At 35.8% G+C, this 17,606-nt stretch overlaps 1 protein-coding gene and 2 pseudogenes across 8 annotated transcripts in view; 2 read left to right on the forward strand and 1 right to left on the reverse strand.

Moving 5' to 3' along the window:
- The window catches only part of TMEM62 (transmembrane protein 62), a 29,822-nt gene that overhangs the window by 11,808 nt on the left and 408 nt on the right, over positions 1 to 17,606 (reverse strand). The window contains exons 1-9 of one of the 8 annotated variants that reach the window (XM_006920447.2): positions 17,355 to 17,600; positions 16,953 to 17,064; positions 15,782 to 15,919; positions 11,495 to 11,540; positions 8,127 to 8,268; positions 6,008 to 6,132; positions 5,739 to 5,861; positions 3,407 to 3,562; positions 893 to 1,052 (exon numbers count right to left, since the gene is read on the reverse strand). In XM_006920447.2, coding sequence (XP_006920509.1) covers positions 893 to 1,052; positions 3,407 to 3,562; positions 5,739 to 5,861; positions 6,008 to 6,132; positions 8,127 to 8,268; positions 11,495 to 11,540; positions 15,782 to 15,919; positions 16,953 to 17,064; positions 17,355 to 17,534 — 1,182 coding nt within the window. In that variant the 5' untranslated portion in view covers positions 17,535 to 17,600. Of the gene's footprint in view, positions 1 to 892; positions 1,053 to 3,406; positions 3,563 to 5,738; positions 5,862 to 6,007; positions 6,133 to 8,126; positions 8,269 to 11,494; positions 11,584 to 15,781; positions 15,920 to 16,952; positions 17,065 to 17,292; positions 17,601 to 17,606 lie in introns of those variants that run through there. The other 7 variants (XM_025038829.1, XM_025038830.1, XM_025038828.1 and 4 more) reach the window with 7 other exon arrangements.
- On the forward strand, positions 1,939 to 2,047 carry LOC112469886 (annotated as a pseudogene).
- Positions 11,603 to 15,775, forward strand: LOC107196297 (annotated as a pseudogene).

Consider the following 17,606-nt stretch of genomic DNA (forward strand, 5'->3'; position numbering starts at 1 on the left):
CCTTCCTGCTCAAAATCTTTCTCTATGACCAAAATAATAATAATAATAGTAATAATAACAACAACCACAACCACAACAACAACAATTTCATGTGTTTTCTGAAGGATTACTTCGTGTTTCAAATCAACTTAATATTAGAAGATTAAATATTTAAACTCTCATCAAATCATAAAGTTGTAGAAAGTGACAATATATTTTTGTTTTAGAAACTAATTTCTGAGCACAGTCTATCCTCTAAAGAGTTTTATAATGCTGATGAAACTGCTCTATTTTCGTAACTATGATCACTTTCTACTCTGGCAGATGCTGGTTAATTAAATGCTCACACCCACCCCTCACCCCATCCCCCACCCAGGTCGAATCAGAATAAGGCCAGGCAGACTATAATGCAAATGATATAAATGCATATTCCCCAAACGAAAAAATTTTTTGATGCCTTGAATATTGTCTGTCCTAAAGTTTTCAAAATAGTGACACAATTTTCCTATACTTGGATACGGTAAAGGTATGGATACATAAATACATGTTTTCTGACTTATTCTATTATCTTTTGGTATATTGGAGAATTTTCTCCCATTATTAAAAAGACACTGGCCAAAGTTGGAAGAAAACAAAAGCATGATTCCCTAGGGTTTAAAAAACGGGGTAGGGGGAGGAGCGGGGAGTGGACTGTGGCCAGTAGTTGTGCACTCCTCTTTTCTTCTGCCTAGTTTTCAGTCTAATAGTAGAATTACTCCTGAGTGCTCATTTTAAGTACATACTAAATCCAATATATCTACATTTTTTATTAAACTTAGTTTCATTTTTATCAACTGACTGAAAAAAAAAAATAAGAGTTGGGCATGGTTACAGCCTAAGCATTTATATACCAAATTGAAAATTACTAACTTACCTGGACGATTACTTCTATTTTATGTGAGCTATTACTGAAGTTTCTTGGGTTCCACTTGAGTGTGAAAATAGGACCAGACAAATGAATAGCTTGCCCTAAATGAACTCCATCAATTTTAACTGTGACAGAAGTAATGGAGGATAATGAAAAGGCCAAGACTCTAAAATAAGAGCATATATAAAACACATAGTTTTAGGTATTTATCACTGTTTTTATAAAGGAGAATAACCCTATAATAACCCAAAAAGATATAAGTACAGGCAGAACCATCACACTGTACAACTGTAGGGACCACTATTCTATATGATCTGATTTCTTTCTGAATGGTGGCTTTTGAAATTATATAATTCAGCAAACCTGAATTAGTGAGAAATTAGGAACTATTCTTTTACTTTTTAGAAAGGAAAATCAATTTTCTTTTGACAAATCAAGTTGGAGTAGATCCAAAGTCCTTTCTGAAGAAACTCCTAAAGTCCTGGTTTTTCTCATAGGAAGAGAATATAGGTTAGACGTCTCATTTTGTTAATCTAATATCAAGTCTACCATCTACTCATTTGGTTCTTCTATCTATCTGGAAGAAGCAATGCCACAAACAAGGCTAAGGCTATCAGGCCCCAGAGAATATAAAGCCTAATCTCATATACAGCTCCTATCAAAACACCTGACTGAGAGATGAATGTTTCACTTCACTAGTCATCAAAAAACATATATTAAAACAGCTTGATACCATTTTTTCCAGATTAAGTAGTAAATCTTTTTTTAAAATACAATATCTAATTATGGTAAGAGAGCTATGAAACTGGCACTCATATTGCCTGGTAACATATAAACTAGTATCCGTTTTAAAAAGTATTTGGGGACCTTATCCACTGCTGGTGGGAATATAAAATGGTACAGTGCTATGGAAAACAATACGGCGGTTCCTCAAAATTTTAAACTTATAATTACTGTGTGATCCGGCAAGCCCACTTCTAGATTTATACCCAAAAGAAGTAAATACAGGGATTCTAACAAATATTTGTACACCCATGTTTGTAGTATTGTTCATTGCTTCTTGGCCTTTTGGCTAAGATAAAGTGTAGTATCTGCACTTATCAACATAGTAGTATTGTTCATAGTAGCATTATTCAAATTAGTCAAAAGATAGAAGCACAAGTGTCTATTGACAGATGAATTGATAAACAAAATGTGGCATATACAATGGAATATTATTTAGCATTAAAAAGAAAGGAAATTCTGACACATGCTACAACATAGAGGAATCTCGAGCACATTATGCTAAATGAAAGAAGCCAGTCACAGAAGGACAAAGGATTCCACTTATATGAGGTACTTAGAGTAGTCAAATTCATAGAGACAGACAGTAGAATACTGGTTGCCAGAGGCAGGGGGGAGGCGGGTAGGGAGTTATTGTTGAATGGGTACAGAGTTTGTTTTGGAAGATGCAAGTTCTGGTGATGGATAGTGGTGACAGTTGCACAATATGGATGCACTTAATGCCATTGAACTGTCTACCTAAAAATAGTTAAAATGGTAAATTTTATGTTATGTATATTTTACCACAATTTTAAAAAAAGGAATAATGCTTTTAGCTACAAAAAAAAAGGAATTGAACAATCTTTATCAAGTCATATAGGAATTCAAACTCTTTAACTTAGAATCCCACTTCTAGAACTCTATCTAAAGAAATTATTCAAATTAAGGAAGAATCTATATATACCAGATGCTTATCCCTAAATTAGAAAAAAATCTAAAAGGTCACCAAAAAGATACGAAAATGGTTAGGTAAATTGTGGTACATTTTCTCTGTTGAAGTTTAAAAAAAAGTAGAAATTAGAATAGACTGTGCCTTAAGATTACAACTATGTAAAAACATAACAAAAAGAGATTGCCTGAAAAGGAAAACTCAGAAATGTTATGTTCTGTTGGGGGTTGGGGAGATGAGGAGAAAATATACATATAATCCCATACCCTATTTTCTAAAGGTGGTGGTTGCATTTACTTTTCGAAATAAAATTTTAAAAACTATATATATTAAAAAGAGTGCCCTTATGTTTGAAAAAGGCTGTAAGTCTCTTTAATTCATATTGTCAAATTCAACATGGCAACTGAACATTCAATTCCATAACGTTTATATAGCTTTTGCTTTTCTGGAAGGCTATGTAGCAAAATGAAAAAAATATTTCTGATATAAAACATAAATTTTTAAAAGTAGGATATAAAAGAATATGTACGTTGTGATTATAGCAATGTAACAACATGCAAATAAAAAGGTGGAATACACAAAAGTAATAATATTACAATTTCTGGAATTTTTTTTAAATTTCAGCATCTTATGAAAACATTTTTTAAACTGAATTAGAATAAAACAGTAAGCAATTTATCTTTATATGTTTAAATTGTTGAAACAACTGAAGGGCATCTCATAGCTGTCACATGGGAATGCAGTGACAATGATGATGTATTCTCCATTAATATCAAACTAAAAGTAAATTCTGAAAATGTGCTACTTACCTGATGTGTGTTGAGTGAAGGAGTCTTTCAAGAGGCTCGTGTTTAGCACAACTATAGAGGAGTGACTTAGGATTGGTGATAAGAACCACAGGCCACTCATCAAAGATCAAATCTGCAAAGCTAAAGAGGTCATGATCAAAAGCAAAGATGCGGTACCTAGAGACCAGAGGACAAGGAGGCAATTTAGTCAGTTCATATTTTAAGAGGTATGAAGGTTATATACAGAATATAAAAATATAAAACTATGCTTTCTGAGATCATGAATTTGAATGGAGAGTAAATAATATTGTTTTTCTGTCTTCTTCCCTTGCCCCTATTACTTTATACTTCACATTTGTCACAACAACTGAGATTTCACTGAAGCAATGAATTTAACTGTACCCTACAATGTCTGGTACATAGCATGCACTCTGATTTTTAAATAAATGTTTGTTGAATTAATTCATTTGATTTTTATGCTTTAAGACTATTTTTAACCTAAGACATTCATCATAAAGCTAATACCTGACAGTCTTCATCTCATCAAAAATGCTACATAAAATATTAAAATAAACACAATTAGAAACCTTTCAATCATCTTTTAAATCTTTATTTCTATAATTTCAAAGAAATTAACAAAAGTTAAGTTGTCTTGATTTTCTAAATGCACAATGAGAGTTATAAATACTCATTAAAGAATAACCAAAGTTTTGTATTTTCTAACTTTTAGAAGTGAGAAATGATTAACTATGGCAGAAACGATAGGGCTCTCCAAATATTCCATGTGCTCCCCTGCATTTCCCAATCTCCCTGATACTAGGTTGAGACCATGTGACTGGTTCTGGCCAATGAGCTGTGAATAGAAGTAACATGTATCACACTTCCGGTCCAAAGTATTTAAGAGTGGGTGTGAGTTCTCCATGCTCTCTTCCCTGACCTGGAATTGAGGTATCAAAATAGTAGCCTTTTAAGATGAAAGAAGTCTGAATCCCTGTCACTCTGTGGAATACAGTTGCCCTGACTCATACCAGATTTACAGACATGAAAAATTAGACGTCTGTTTTGTTAAGCCACTGATATTTCTACATTTGTTGCATCCACAACAAAGCCTAGCCTACTATTACTAATATATTGTTTTTAAAAACTCTTCTATTTCACTAATACAACTCAAACGTATAATAAAGGCAGGTAAAGGTTAGGTCCTTTCAGTAAAGCCCCAGATAAAACCCCAGGGTTGGAACACAAGAGAGCAGGTGGAAAGAGAAAGAAAGAAAATGGTTTTATAATTAACATTGCTTAACTTGAAACTGTATTGTAAGAAATAAAGAGGTTGATCAAGGGTTAGGAAGGCTATCTGGTAAGAGGCAATCCCAGCCCAGCCCACAGCCTCACAATCATGGATAGATAGGTCTTAGCTCAAAGTAATTACAGTAGCCAACTAATTACAGGCTTTAAGCATAGCTTTTACAGATTCTAGAAAAGCCAACCGAAATGACCAAGCTGCTTTCTAATTAATGGAAGTAGTTAAAAATGGAAAGAAAAACATAGTCAGCTCAACGAATATTTATTGGGTGCCTAATATCTTCAGTTTGGGTTTTAATTCAATAGCAATTGATAATAGTTATCAATTGAAACAATGAAATGTTACTCATCTATACTTAAACTATTTCACTTAAATAGTTCCCTCAAAATGTATAAGGAGATGATACTCATCTATACTTAAACTATTTCATTTAAATAGTTACTATCAAAATATATATTTAGTTTCTTCTCTATATATTAACTACACTGTATGCTTTTGACAGATAAATTGTTTTTTCTTAGAAAAATTTTAACCTTAATAAAATTATCATCTATTTGAAGAATTTAAATCACTAATATCTTATAGCAATAACTAGAAAAGTAGATATAAGAGTCAGGGGGGTGGGGACATATTTCTAGTCTTAATGTTTCTCAAATGTGGTTCATAGAGCACCTGGTGTGCTTTTTCAAAAATGCAGTTTCTTGGCTCCTACCCTAGACCAATACAATCAAAATCCCTAGAAGTAAGACCTGGAAATTTTTATTTTTAATAAGCTCTTCCATAATTCTTGTGCACACTAGAGTTTGAGAACTATTTCCTAATGGATATGTCTTGAAAATCCAACATAACATAGTGATAGCAAACGTGTAACTGTTGCAACAGTGTTTTTGCATAACAACAAAGATTGCCAGGTACATACATTACTTCAAAAACAGAGATATCACAAGTTTTTCCTTAACTGGGATCACTGATGATAGCAATAAGAACGCTATCATTGTTTTAGCAAAACTTAACATGTATAAGTTTTATTTTGTGGGGTAGTTCCCTTACCTTCTGTTTTGCTTCCAGTCTCCCACCTCAAGTTCCAAAGTGCCCTGGAAGTGACGAGTGTGCAAAACAGGCATCAGTCCACCGAGTGTATGGAGATGCCCACACAAATAAGCTGTAGCCGAACTAACCAATAAAAAATAAATGGAATAATGAACAAAGATAACTTGTGTTGCCAAACTAATAAAAACATCTCTTCAGGAAAGCAAGATAGGTAGTACAACAAAAAAGAATTAAAAACAACTAATTTTGTTTTTGGAACCCTGCCTCACCTCATTATTGATCGAATTCCTGGTGATGGAGAAAGAATAGTGGATGTTGTAAAATGTCCAAACCAAATACTGTGGTTACTCTGACTACTTTCCTTGGCCAGTATTGAAAGCTCCTTCATCCGTTTCTGAAATGGAAGAAAAATAGAAGGATCTTTAATTAGGGCTCAGGCTGAAATTTGATGTCAACAGATTAAACAACTCCCTTGAAGTTTTATAATAATAAGTACATTACGCCTAGGGCTTAAACCCTACTAATTAATGACCTGTATGGACATCTGTAAGTTTCAAACTATTTTCACATACATTATAATTCACTTGATCCTAAAAATAACTGTGCTAAGTAGGGCAGGTATTATCCCCATTTGATAGATAAGGAAACTGAGAAATAAAAAATCTTTAAATTACATAAATTTCTTTATTTATAAATTTTTTTATTAAAAAGAGCCAGTAATCTTTTCAGCCCTGTATACCACAATGCAATGAATAAAGAAGATACTAAAACTAAATTTCTAGAATAAGAGGAACACATGTCTACAGAAAGCCTATACCTAAATGTTCTTAACAGTTCTACACATAATAGCCAAAAATTAGAAACCATCGACAAATTGCAGTATATTCATTAATGGAATACTACGCAGCAATAAAAAGGGAAGAACACAATAAAATGGATGAATTTCAGAAACATTATACCGAGCAAAAGAAGCCAGACATAAGAGTATATACTGTATGATTTCAAATATATAAAATTCTAGAACAAACAAAACTAATCTATGCTGACAGAAAAACTAATCGGTGGTCCCCTGGAACTGGGGCTGGAGACTGACTGCACAAGAGAACTTTGTGGGGTAATGGAATGTTCTGCCTTGATTGTGGTGACAGTTACATCAGTATATACATTTATCAAAACTCTTCAAACAGTTGAAACAAGTGCATTTTATTGTCTATAAATCATCCCTCAAGAAGCTGATTTCAAAAATAACTTGTGCATATATAAATATACATTAATATTATCAGTGAAGTGCTTATAGCAATAAATTCTTGGGACCCACCCTCAGGATTTCTAATTTGATAAGTCTCAGGTGAATCCTGGGATTCTGCATTTTATAAGACTCCAGCTAATTTTCATGCGGACGATCCTTAAATCACACCTTACTGTTTTGAGGAGTACATTTTAAGACAATAAGTTAATCAACTCCATCTAAAGACACTTGATAGGAAACAAAATATACCTTCGTTAAATAAAATGTCTAATATAACACAATGCATCTAACAACAGTCTGTTCACTTAATTTGTAGCTCCTCTGAACCCTCAGATCACTTAGAATCTCATTTAGCACTTAGCAAATTCTGCCTTTTATTATAGTTAACTCTGCATTGGTTGTATGTCCTATCACTAGATTAAATATTCTAAGAGGCCAGTGTTTGATCTTATCGCTTTTGTATTCTTATATATGGGCATATATGTCACGCATATGGGCATGTGCTCATTAAAAATGTATGAGTTGATACAGTGTAAATATATATATACCTTACTGTTAAAGTGTACAGCTGAAACGTTGGATTACGTTAACCAATGTCACTATAAAAAAATAAATTAAAAAAAATAAAGAAAAAAATTTATGAGTTGACATTTATTGTACCAAGAAACAATGAGAAGTTCTCAGATGGGACTTTCCAGACAGTTTTAATCCAGCAAGAGTTTCACCTAGCTTACAATAAGTACTTTAAAAGAAACTTATTTACTTCAATGGTTGCCCTTCTCTTACAAAAAAAAAATACAGATCTTTAGTTAAAAATGGCAACTGTGGGGATTTAGGAATATACTATATAGCATACAAAGCTGTATGCCCAGTAGTATATATTTAATACATTTTTATTGAATAAATATAAAATGTGAGGTACTTCTTTCCCAGATTTTAGTACAAGAATAGGGATAGCAATGACAGTGCTGAAGTAGCCAGTGATTTCTTCTAGCCATACATGTAACTACAGTAAAAATTTTTCTCAAGCATTTCTAGATAAGAACTTGTTTACCTAGGATAACTTTAAGTAAGCTACATGTATCTGAGAAAAAAATAAAATAGGTTAGCTACAAAGGGAAGTGAGATTTTTACTGTACCTCATCTAAAATTCCGAAGAAATTATAGGGTCTTTTAGGCCCTGGATTTGGGGTGGCATCCAAAGAGATGAAAGAATAGTTGCCAAAGGGAGTACTGTGGACATAATGGAAAGAGCCATCCCTATGTACAGCAGAATATTTCCTAAAAAATATAAGGCAGGAAAATTTTAGTGCAATCATAAAAGAAGAAGTTCAAATTCCTTCCCTAATATCACACTACATTTTGCCTCCTTTGAAAAGGAAATTTCCTAATTTGACAGAGAAATACACTAAACTAGATCCATAATGGATAAATTGATTAAAAGAAAATTTAAAGATCCTCTCCCATTGTCTCTGAAGACTCAGGCTAATTCATCAGTAACCAAAACACAAGGTTGTCAAGTAAAGCAGAGAAGTAAGGGTGCTATTTTAAGCAACCCACTAAACATTTCAAAAGATATCAATCAGAATCCAGTAAATGATACTTACCAATCATTAAAAAAAGTGAAATCCTACTAAGTACCTACTAGAATTCTTGGTGCAGTGAGATACAAAAGGTGTTTACTTCTTGAAACAGGACTACAAAGGCTTAACTCACAATAAAGCCTTGTAAAGATGATGTAAGTCATCAAGCCAGGAGGAAAATGATAATCTAAGTCTAGGTAAATAAATCTTTTTCAGTTCCTAAAAATATATGGATAACATACACAGAGTCCACGTTCAATAATGAAAGTCCTCCCTACCTTAAGAGTCAATAGTGTTCAGTGTCCATAAAGTGGGAGCGTGAAGAATAGAGAGAAAGAATGGGTAATACAGTATACAGAGTAGGCGCTCTTTAAGCATTTGCTGAATAAATGTGAAGGAAAGTATAGATTACATTGGGGTTTGCCTAGGATAATTTTAAGTGAGCTACATGTCAAATGTCAGAACATTAAAAGAAAATATCTAAGGGTCTTATATGATGTTTTACCTAGAAGCATATGTAAAAAAATACAAATAAACTTCTGAAACTTAATGTGCTACCAGGGAGCTGTATTTAAGCCACAACAGCCATCAAATATATCATAAAATAAATATATTATCACAGATATTACAATTTATAGGCAATTAATTCTATAGCCTCCTTTCTTGGTATTTTTAAATTTTCTCTTTCAGGGCTTTTTCCTCATCAAAATTTTTATTTACATTTTTCCTGCTCAATTTGTTTTCAGAGTTATTGCTCAAGGTTTTATAACCTCACGTATTGTTTCCTTTCCTATATTTTTCACACATTAAAATCTATCTAAAAACAAATCCAACTATTTAAAAGCAGAGGCTAAAATATATGATAGTAACATTTTTTGAATTCTGGATTTTGGCATTCTTTGGGGCATTCTTAAGATCAAGATGTTTTTTTCCTTCAGGTTGATATTCTGTAATATCTACATCTTTAGCAAAAATGCCATTTATTAAATTCGGATAGTTTAAGTGGTTAGAAACAAAATTATAAAGGTAAGAAATTTTAAAGTGACTAACAACTTTGCTTTCTCAATAACCAGTCAGACTCTAAGTACTGTTAATTCTTCTTTGAAAATGTTTCTTAACTCCATTCCCATAGTTACCATCAAAGATTAACAGTTAACAGGGAGTGAAAGATTGTCATCACTGGCCTTTTCTTTTTGCACATTAACAAAAGAGGACGACCTCCTTTTCCAAATTATTGTGACTCTAATTATATCTTAGTTAAAATCTTTTACCTATCACCCCCAAATTGATGTCACCATCCCCATACCCGGGAACTTTGTACAGACAAGTCTGTCCTCTATTCATTTCAGGCTCTTTTCATATTATGACTGGACTACTGCAAGACTCTCCTATTTGATCTACCTAACTCCAATCTCTCCCTTTTTTCTTTTTTATTCCTATCTTTATTTTTTGTGCAATCGCCTTTATAAAATACTATTTTCATTATGTTACTTGTCACCTTGGGAACCCATACTGAATTATGAACTACTACCCATCACATCTAAATTTCTATGCTTATCACTTAAGACATTCATAAATTGGCCCCAGGCTACCTATCCAATATCATGTCAGTACTCAATATGAACCTTTATTTTAGTGATACCAGTTTCCTTACTGCCCCCAAAAGCTCATTCTAGCTTTTAAAGCTGTTTTCCTTTTTGCCCAAATATACCCCACAATATTTATTACTTGTCTAAATCCTACTCATCTTTTAAAACTGGATGCAATTTTCACTTCTTTTATAGCATCTTCTCTAATTTGCTACTAGTAGATAAGTTCTGGAGATCTAATGCACAGCATAATAATTATAGTCAACAATACTGTATTATAAACTTTAAAGTTGCAAAGAGACTAGATCTTAATTGTTCTCACCACAAAAAAAGAAATGATAATTATGTGACCTAAGTTTTTAGCTATGGTGATAATCATATTGCAATATATGTGTATCACATGAACATGCTGTACACCTTAAACTTACACAATATTATATGTCAATTATACCAAATTAAAAAACGTTTTAGCTAAAAATAAAGTCTTTTCTATGTCCATCCCAAGCTGATCTCTTACTTTTCTAATTTTCAGAGTGATGATCATATGTAACAAATAATCCAGCATTTCACCAGCCATTCCTTCATGTTCTTTTCTAATTATTTCCTAAATAATTTGTATCTCCCTTAGCTAGACTTCCTTGAAGGTAGATGCTGTATTTTTTAATATTAACTCTTCTTGTATCTCTCATACTATCTAACTAATTATGGGCTCTCAATAAATACTTGCTACTTGATCGGCAACGCAGAACAAAGCTACTGAATACCCTGAAATTGAAAGTGAAATTACAAGCAAAAGAAGAATCTCAACACACTGAAATTAGAGAATTGGTTTTCTAACTCAAAGATCCTTTCACATCCATAGCCTTTTTCATATTCATGGCACATAGAGAAAATTTTCATATTTGTGTGACATACTAGGATGAAAGGACAAAGCAGCCAGGGGTGACCAGTTGGACTCTTCAACCACCCTAGAGGCTGAGAGAATCAGTATCTCAGCATTCCTAAAAACCATAGTACTCTAGTTGACAAGCTCTGATCTAAATGACTTCTGCTATGCATCAATGGGGGAAAAAAAGTCTGTATAGAATATTAATAGTACCATTAGAAAACAAAAAGTATTAAAGTTAATGAAATAAAAAAATTAAAGGAAAATGTCCTGAAACAAAACCAAAAAAACTGAATCTGTCACACATACACACAGAGTCTCCTTTTCTAAATTACCAGAGTTTCTATATATAGAAATCTTATCTGTTAAAAAATGTTTTCACCCATTTATTGAATTGTCTGCACCCTCCTTGTAACACATCATGGTCTGTCTTCTGTTCGTTATAGTACCTGTAATAATTCTCGACACTCTCCAGACTTGGAATGTTGAATGCATCTAATTAAAAAGAGCGAAGAAGAAAAAAAAGAGCAAATATCATCTATATTAAAAAGAAAAATGAAAACATGTTAATGACTAAATAAAAATGACAAATCTTTCAATAACACTTTAAATAGTAGGATGGCAATTAATTAGATTTTTAAAACTTGATAATAGAATTAAGATTATCTGGAAACTTATTTAAGGCATCTAGTAGAATAATAAATACTTTGAATTATATACTATTCAGAATATAAATCAATTTGAAGTTACAAGATTGGACAGTTGTTGCTGCTGTTTTAATCATGTGATTCTGGAAGCCAGCAAAGACTAGAATCTTGCCTAAGTAGATTTATGCCTCATGCTTCTAAACAGCATAGCACTTTGAAACAGGGTCAAAGCCCCTCTCTTCTTAAATCACAAAGAAGATCTGGTAAGAAGCGAATTATATAATGGTAAAGGTTAAGATTCAGGATGTCACAGAACACTTACCTGGAAATATAATGATTTCCTAGAGTTTGACTGACTGGTTATAATAGTTAAAATTGTTTGACTTCCAAGAATCCACTATATTTCTAATAACCTTAGAAAGTAAGCTGTCAGCCCAATTTAGGCCAAAAGAAATATTAATATGTATATAATCCTCTTGCTCAGTAAGAAGATAACTCTGTTATAGTTCAATTTTAGTAAAGATTAGTTTCCGCTCTTAATACAACATACAAGTATATATACCCATAGCAGAAGCATTCATGCTTATGCAAGTCCAATCAGATTATTATGAACACCAAAGGACTATCCAAATTATTTCATCACAAGAGTCTGTTTGATATTTATTACTTGAAATAAGTCAGCAGCTTGACTTGAAAAACTTTTTTAAAAATACACACATATTTGCCACTTATTGCAAAAGAATTTGACTTGTATCACTAATTAGGATCAGGAAATAAAAGAAATGTAAATATAGCAGAGAAAGTTGTAAGCCAGATATCCCATTTTCAATTTATAATTCCTAGTTGCTTTGTAAAAGAGCAGTTCTATCTGTATTTAACCAGATAGAATTATTGGTTTAAAATGTTATTTAAAAATAAATATAATTAGGGGGTGGAGTCAAGATGGCTGAGGAGAGATTCGAAAGGAGAACTCAGTTTCCTGCATCTGCTGAATCTCAAAAACCCCAGCTAAAAAAAGCTCCAGAGTTCCCTAATTTAGAGAAGCAGAGCTGGTTGATACATCTCCACTATATCCGGAAAGATTATGCAGTGTGCAAGATTGTTATCAAAGAACAGCTTCAGGAGACCCAGAGGCTATGTGAAAATGCTATCTATGTCCAAGCACTGATATTTCATCTAGAAGGAAATATCCAAGAATCTCTAGAACTCTTTCAGACTTGTGCTGTTCTCATCCCTCAGTGTGTGATAACCTCAAGCAGGTGGCCAGGTCTTTCTTTCTTTCGGGAAAACATAAAGCTGCTACTGAAGTATATAATGAAGCAGCTAAACTTAACCAGAAAGATTGGGAGATCTGTCATGACCTAGGAGTTTCCTACATTTATCTGAAACAGTTCAACAAGCCATAAGACCAGTTGTACAATGCCCTACACCTTAAAAGGCATGATCTGACTTACATAATACTGGGGAAGATTCATTTGCTGGAGGGAGACTTGGATAAGGCCATCAAAATTTACAAGAAAGCAAATACAGAACTTCTTACAACTTTAGGATTACTCTACTTACAGCTCAGCATTTAACAGAAGGCATTTGAAAATCTTGAGAATGTAATGACTTATGACCCTACCAACTATAAGGCCATTTTGGCAGCAGGCAGCATGATGCAGACCCACAGAGACTTTGATGTCGCCCTCACCAAATACAGAGTTGTAGGTTGTGCTGTTCCAGAAAGTCTTCCACTCTGGAATTACATTGGAATGTGTTTCTTGGAAAGAAGAAATATGTAGCTGCTATCGCTGCCTGAAATGAGCCAACTACTTGGCACCCATCGATTGGAAGATTCTCTATTATTTGGGCCTTGTCCACTTGACCATGCAGCGGTATGCATCAGCTTTCCACTTTCTCAGTGCAGCCATCAACTTCCAGCCAAAGATGGGGGAGCTCTACATGCTCTTGGCTGTGGCTCTGACCAATCTGGAAGATACAGAAAATGCCAAGAGAGCCTATGCAGAAGCTGTCCACCTGGATAAGTGTAATCCTTTAGCCAACCTGAACTACGCTGTGCTGCTGTACAACCAAGGTGAGAAGCGGGGACCCTGGCCCAATATCAGGAGATGGAGAAGAAAGTCAACCTACTCAAGGAGAGTAGCTTTCTGGAATTTCACTCTGAGATGGTGGAGATGGCCCAGAAGTTGGGAGCTGCTCTCCAGGTTGGAGAGGCACTGGTCTGGACTAAACCAGTTAAAGATCCCAAATCAAAGCACTGGACCACTTCAGCAAAGCTGCCAGTTTCCAGCAGCCTCTGAGCTCTAATCAAGCTCTAGGACAGGCAATATCTTCCACGGCCACACAGGAAGCTCCCCTCAGGTATTGGAGGAACATCCTAGCCCACAAAGCCACCGCCTCATCCTCTGGAGCCAGAGCCTGCTGTGGAAGCAAGTCCAGCTGAAGCACCAGCACAAATAAGGAAAATATAGGGGTTTCTTTGGTAAGGAAGTATCAGATTAGGAACAGTCACATGACATAGGCAAGGAGGAAGCCAGCACCTTCCCTGGGCACCACAGAACACAGAGTGTGTTGTAATGATCACGAGGAGCCTGAGGCCTGTGCAGCCCCCCATTGGCTCCATCACCCAATAAGTAGAAGACAGCCCAGACTGGTCTTCTAAGAATTGAGAGCAAGGCTTATGGCTCGATGTATGTAGCTTCAAGAGCCAGCAGGGTACATGATGCTGTTTGCTTTTGAAAGGAATTTATCTCCTGGCTGGCTGACCCCTCTTCTATGGAAGGACAGTCAGAGGCAGACAGCTCTGCTCTCGGGTGAAGCCTCAGCTTAGCTGAGGTGACCCTCAGGCTGTGGGGAATATCAGCCTCCAAGATACACACAAATCTCCAATTCATAATTCAGCACCAATAGCCTAAATTTAAGAGAAAAAAACAATGATGAAATAAACCTCTGTAAATTGAAGCTGAGGCTGTTGAGTATCCTAGCTGCAGTTGCCCAAGGGATTCCAGAACAAGTTCTTGTGTCTTGTTCTTGAGGGAGGTCAGAGTATAGAGCCAGATCATGTCAGTATGATAAGAAGTAGGACTGAAGGGCGGTCTGATATCAGCACCAAGGATTAAAAGAAAAGGAATTTTCTTAACCAAGGAATTTTTACTTAAGACAATCAATAGTACACTGAGGAGATGCTATAATACGTTACATGTACTTTTTAGAATATGATTATGCATCATCGCCCCTTGGAGGAATGTTGTAATTCAAGTACGAAAATGAGAGATCACAATAAAAACTTTTTTAAAAGAAAAAATATATATATAATTAGGTACTCATCAGCAACGAATAATCAAATGAATAGACAAATGAAGTAATCAATAAGAAAAGTCAACCTTCGTAAAACAAACAAACCTACTACCATCAGGATACTTTGGAAGAAGAGTTCATTCCCTTACCAATATGACAAAGATAATCTGAAGAATGGAAAGGGATTATCCATTTCTCTCCCCATGCATTTGGGGATTTATTTGCAATTTTAATTTTTTAATGTATATACAGTAAAATTCACTCTCTGTGATGTGCAGTTCTATGGGTTTTGATAATTATATAGTTATATATCTACCACCACAATGGGAACAGTTCCATCACCCCCCAAAATTCTTTCAGGATATCTCTTTGTAGTCAACCTCTCCCTGCATCTCCAATCCCTAGCAACCACAATCTGTTATCTGTCTATAGTTTTGCCTTTTCTTGAATGTCACAGAACTGGAATCATACAGTTTGTAGACTACAAGTTTGGCTTCTTTCATTTAGCAAAATGTATATATTTTTAAACATCTACCTGCATCGGTTTTGGTAGAAGCTTTTCTTCCATGTAAAGAAGAAAGGACCATACCAACTTTCTCCTCAAAAGCCAACAGTGACATCAGAAGTTTTAAAATCACATGTTATAGTTATATTTTTGAGTTGTGGCCTTCAGTATATCTAAACCTATGATACAATGTCTCAATAATTTTACAATCTAAAGCTGCAGAATCTAGGGTACTGAAGGAAATAAAAACATAGTCTTAATCATATGTGGGTCTTGACTCTTACCATGATTTCCTTTGATATCAAGCCACTTGGTTTTTTCCATGACCCTTGTCTTCTTCAGAATACTGTAGTAGGTTTGCCATTCTACCTCATGCTGCATAGATCCCAACATGTCTTTTGTTTTGGCATCTGTCAGATCTCCTGTAGATTTACATAAGAATTGAATCACAATGCAAAATAAACCCCAGAGCATCAATGTTTTTTAATGCACACGGAAGGAACAAAGATCTTAAAGTACTCAACATGTATAAGCATAGCTACTTATGAGTCCATTTATGTCCAAAGCAAGCCATCTAGATTTTCTCAGCAAGTGCCTATTTAATCTCCTATGATATTAGAAATGGGCTGGGGAAAAAAATATATATCTTTCAAGAGAGCATGAGACTCTGATAAAATGAAAACTCTATATAAGACAACAGTCTGGGAAGGTGCCTGATATCTATGGCAACCATATTTTCCAAGCCCAATATCAAGATATATAATCTCACCAAGTACTTTGTTTTACAGCAAGAAGCAATCTGGAAGGTGTATTTGGACAATGAGATACCAACATTGCTAGAAAACTAGACAGACACGTGAAATCAAGGGTTTTCCATAAAATGAGGACTGCTACTCCATCATATAAGCAGAGGTGTTTCAGTAGATGAGTGGGATGAATTTCCCAGTAGACAGGACAGATGCTCCTTTAGCTTCTTCTCCAACATAGTTCAGGAGTAAATGGTTAGGGGTTAGAAGACTCTACGGAACCCAAGTCACAGAAGTACCAAGGGATGAGAAAAAGTATCCTGAGTCATTTGAAGCCTCTGACGATTGACAATATAAGATTAATACTGTAAAGACATGGAAAAGTTAGGTTTTTTTAACCTTTTGATTTGTGGTTAATTCTCTCTCAAATTCAGAATTGCAACAACGAAAAGATACAAACAGCCGACATTAAGATGAAAACAGTGAGTTGCTTTAAACAAAACCTTGCCACGGCAGGTCTTTTAGCCAGGATCTTGACTCAGTTATCCATAGGCAAAGGGATTCGTAATGTGTTTCTCTACAGGAGGAGGACTCACTTGGGGCTGTGGCTATAGTGTTCCCAAGGTCCCCAAAGAGAAAGCTGAAGCCCTGGCTAGCATTCTACCTTCTGGACCACAGAACAACATGACAGCACAGCAATCTTCCCTACCTGTTGCTAGGACGAGAGCTGGTTGAATGATGTCAATAGTTTCAGAACAGAACTTCTCTAAGTCTACAGCTCTGCCTGGATCACGAAACCTGCTCAGGTGAATGTCGGATATCTGCCGAAAGCAGGTATTAAACAGTGATATCTGAGTCAGGAAGAGGCAGCACTGGCAGAGCAACCCAGCAGTTCTCTCGGGGTGGAAGGGTGGGGGGTAGGAAAAGGTAAAGATGCAGTGCATCAATGAACACTCCCCCTCCCCCGGGAAGGGCCGAGCCCCCCAACTCCGAGCGTGGGAACTAAACATGCACAGGTCGCGCCCCCGAGGAAACTGCCCGCGTCTCACCGTGTGGTGCCAGCTCTGGACCGGGACCGACCCCCACCCCCGCCGGGCTCCCGCTGCGTCACCTGCAGGCCCCAGAAGATGTTGGTGGCTCCAAGACCCGGCGCCGGGTGCGGCCTCCGGGGGACGCGGGGCTGGGGTTGTGGCGAGGACGAACCGCTCAGGCCGTAGTGTTCCAAGAGCACGGCCGCCAACGACGCGGCTGCCAGCCCCACGACCACCCTGATGGCCAGTGCTGCGGCCATTCCGCCTGCCCGGGCGCGGCCCTCGCCAGTCCCGGGCAGGGACCAGGGACCGCGCACCGTCCCGCGGAGCGG

This window comes from Pteropus alecto, unplaced genomic scaffold (genome assembly GCF_000325575.1).
Source record: "Pteropus alecto unplaced genomic scaffold, ASM32557v1 scaffold86, whole genome shotgun sequence".
NCBI lineage: Eukaryota > Metazoa > Chordata > Mammalia > Chiroptera > Pteropodidae > Pteropus > Pteropus alecto.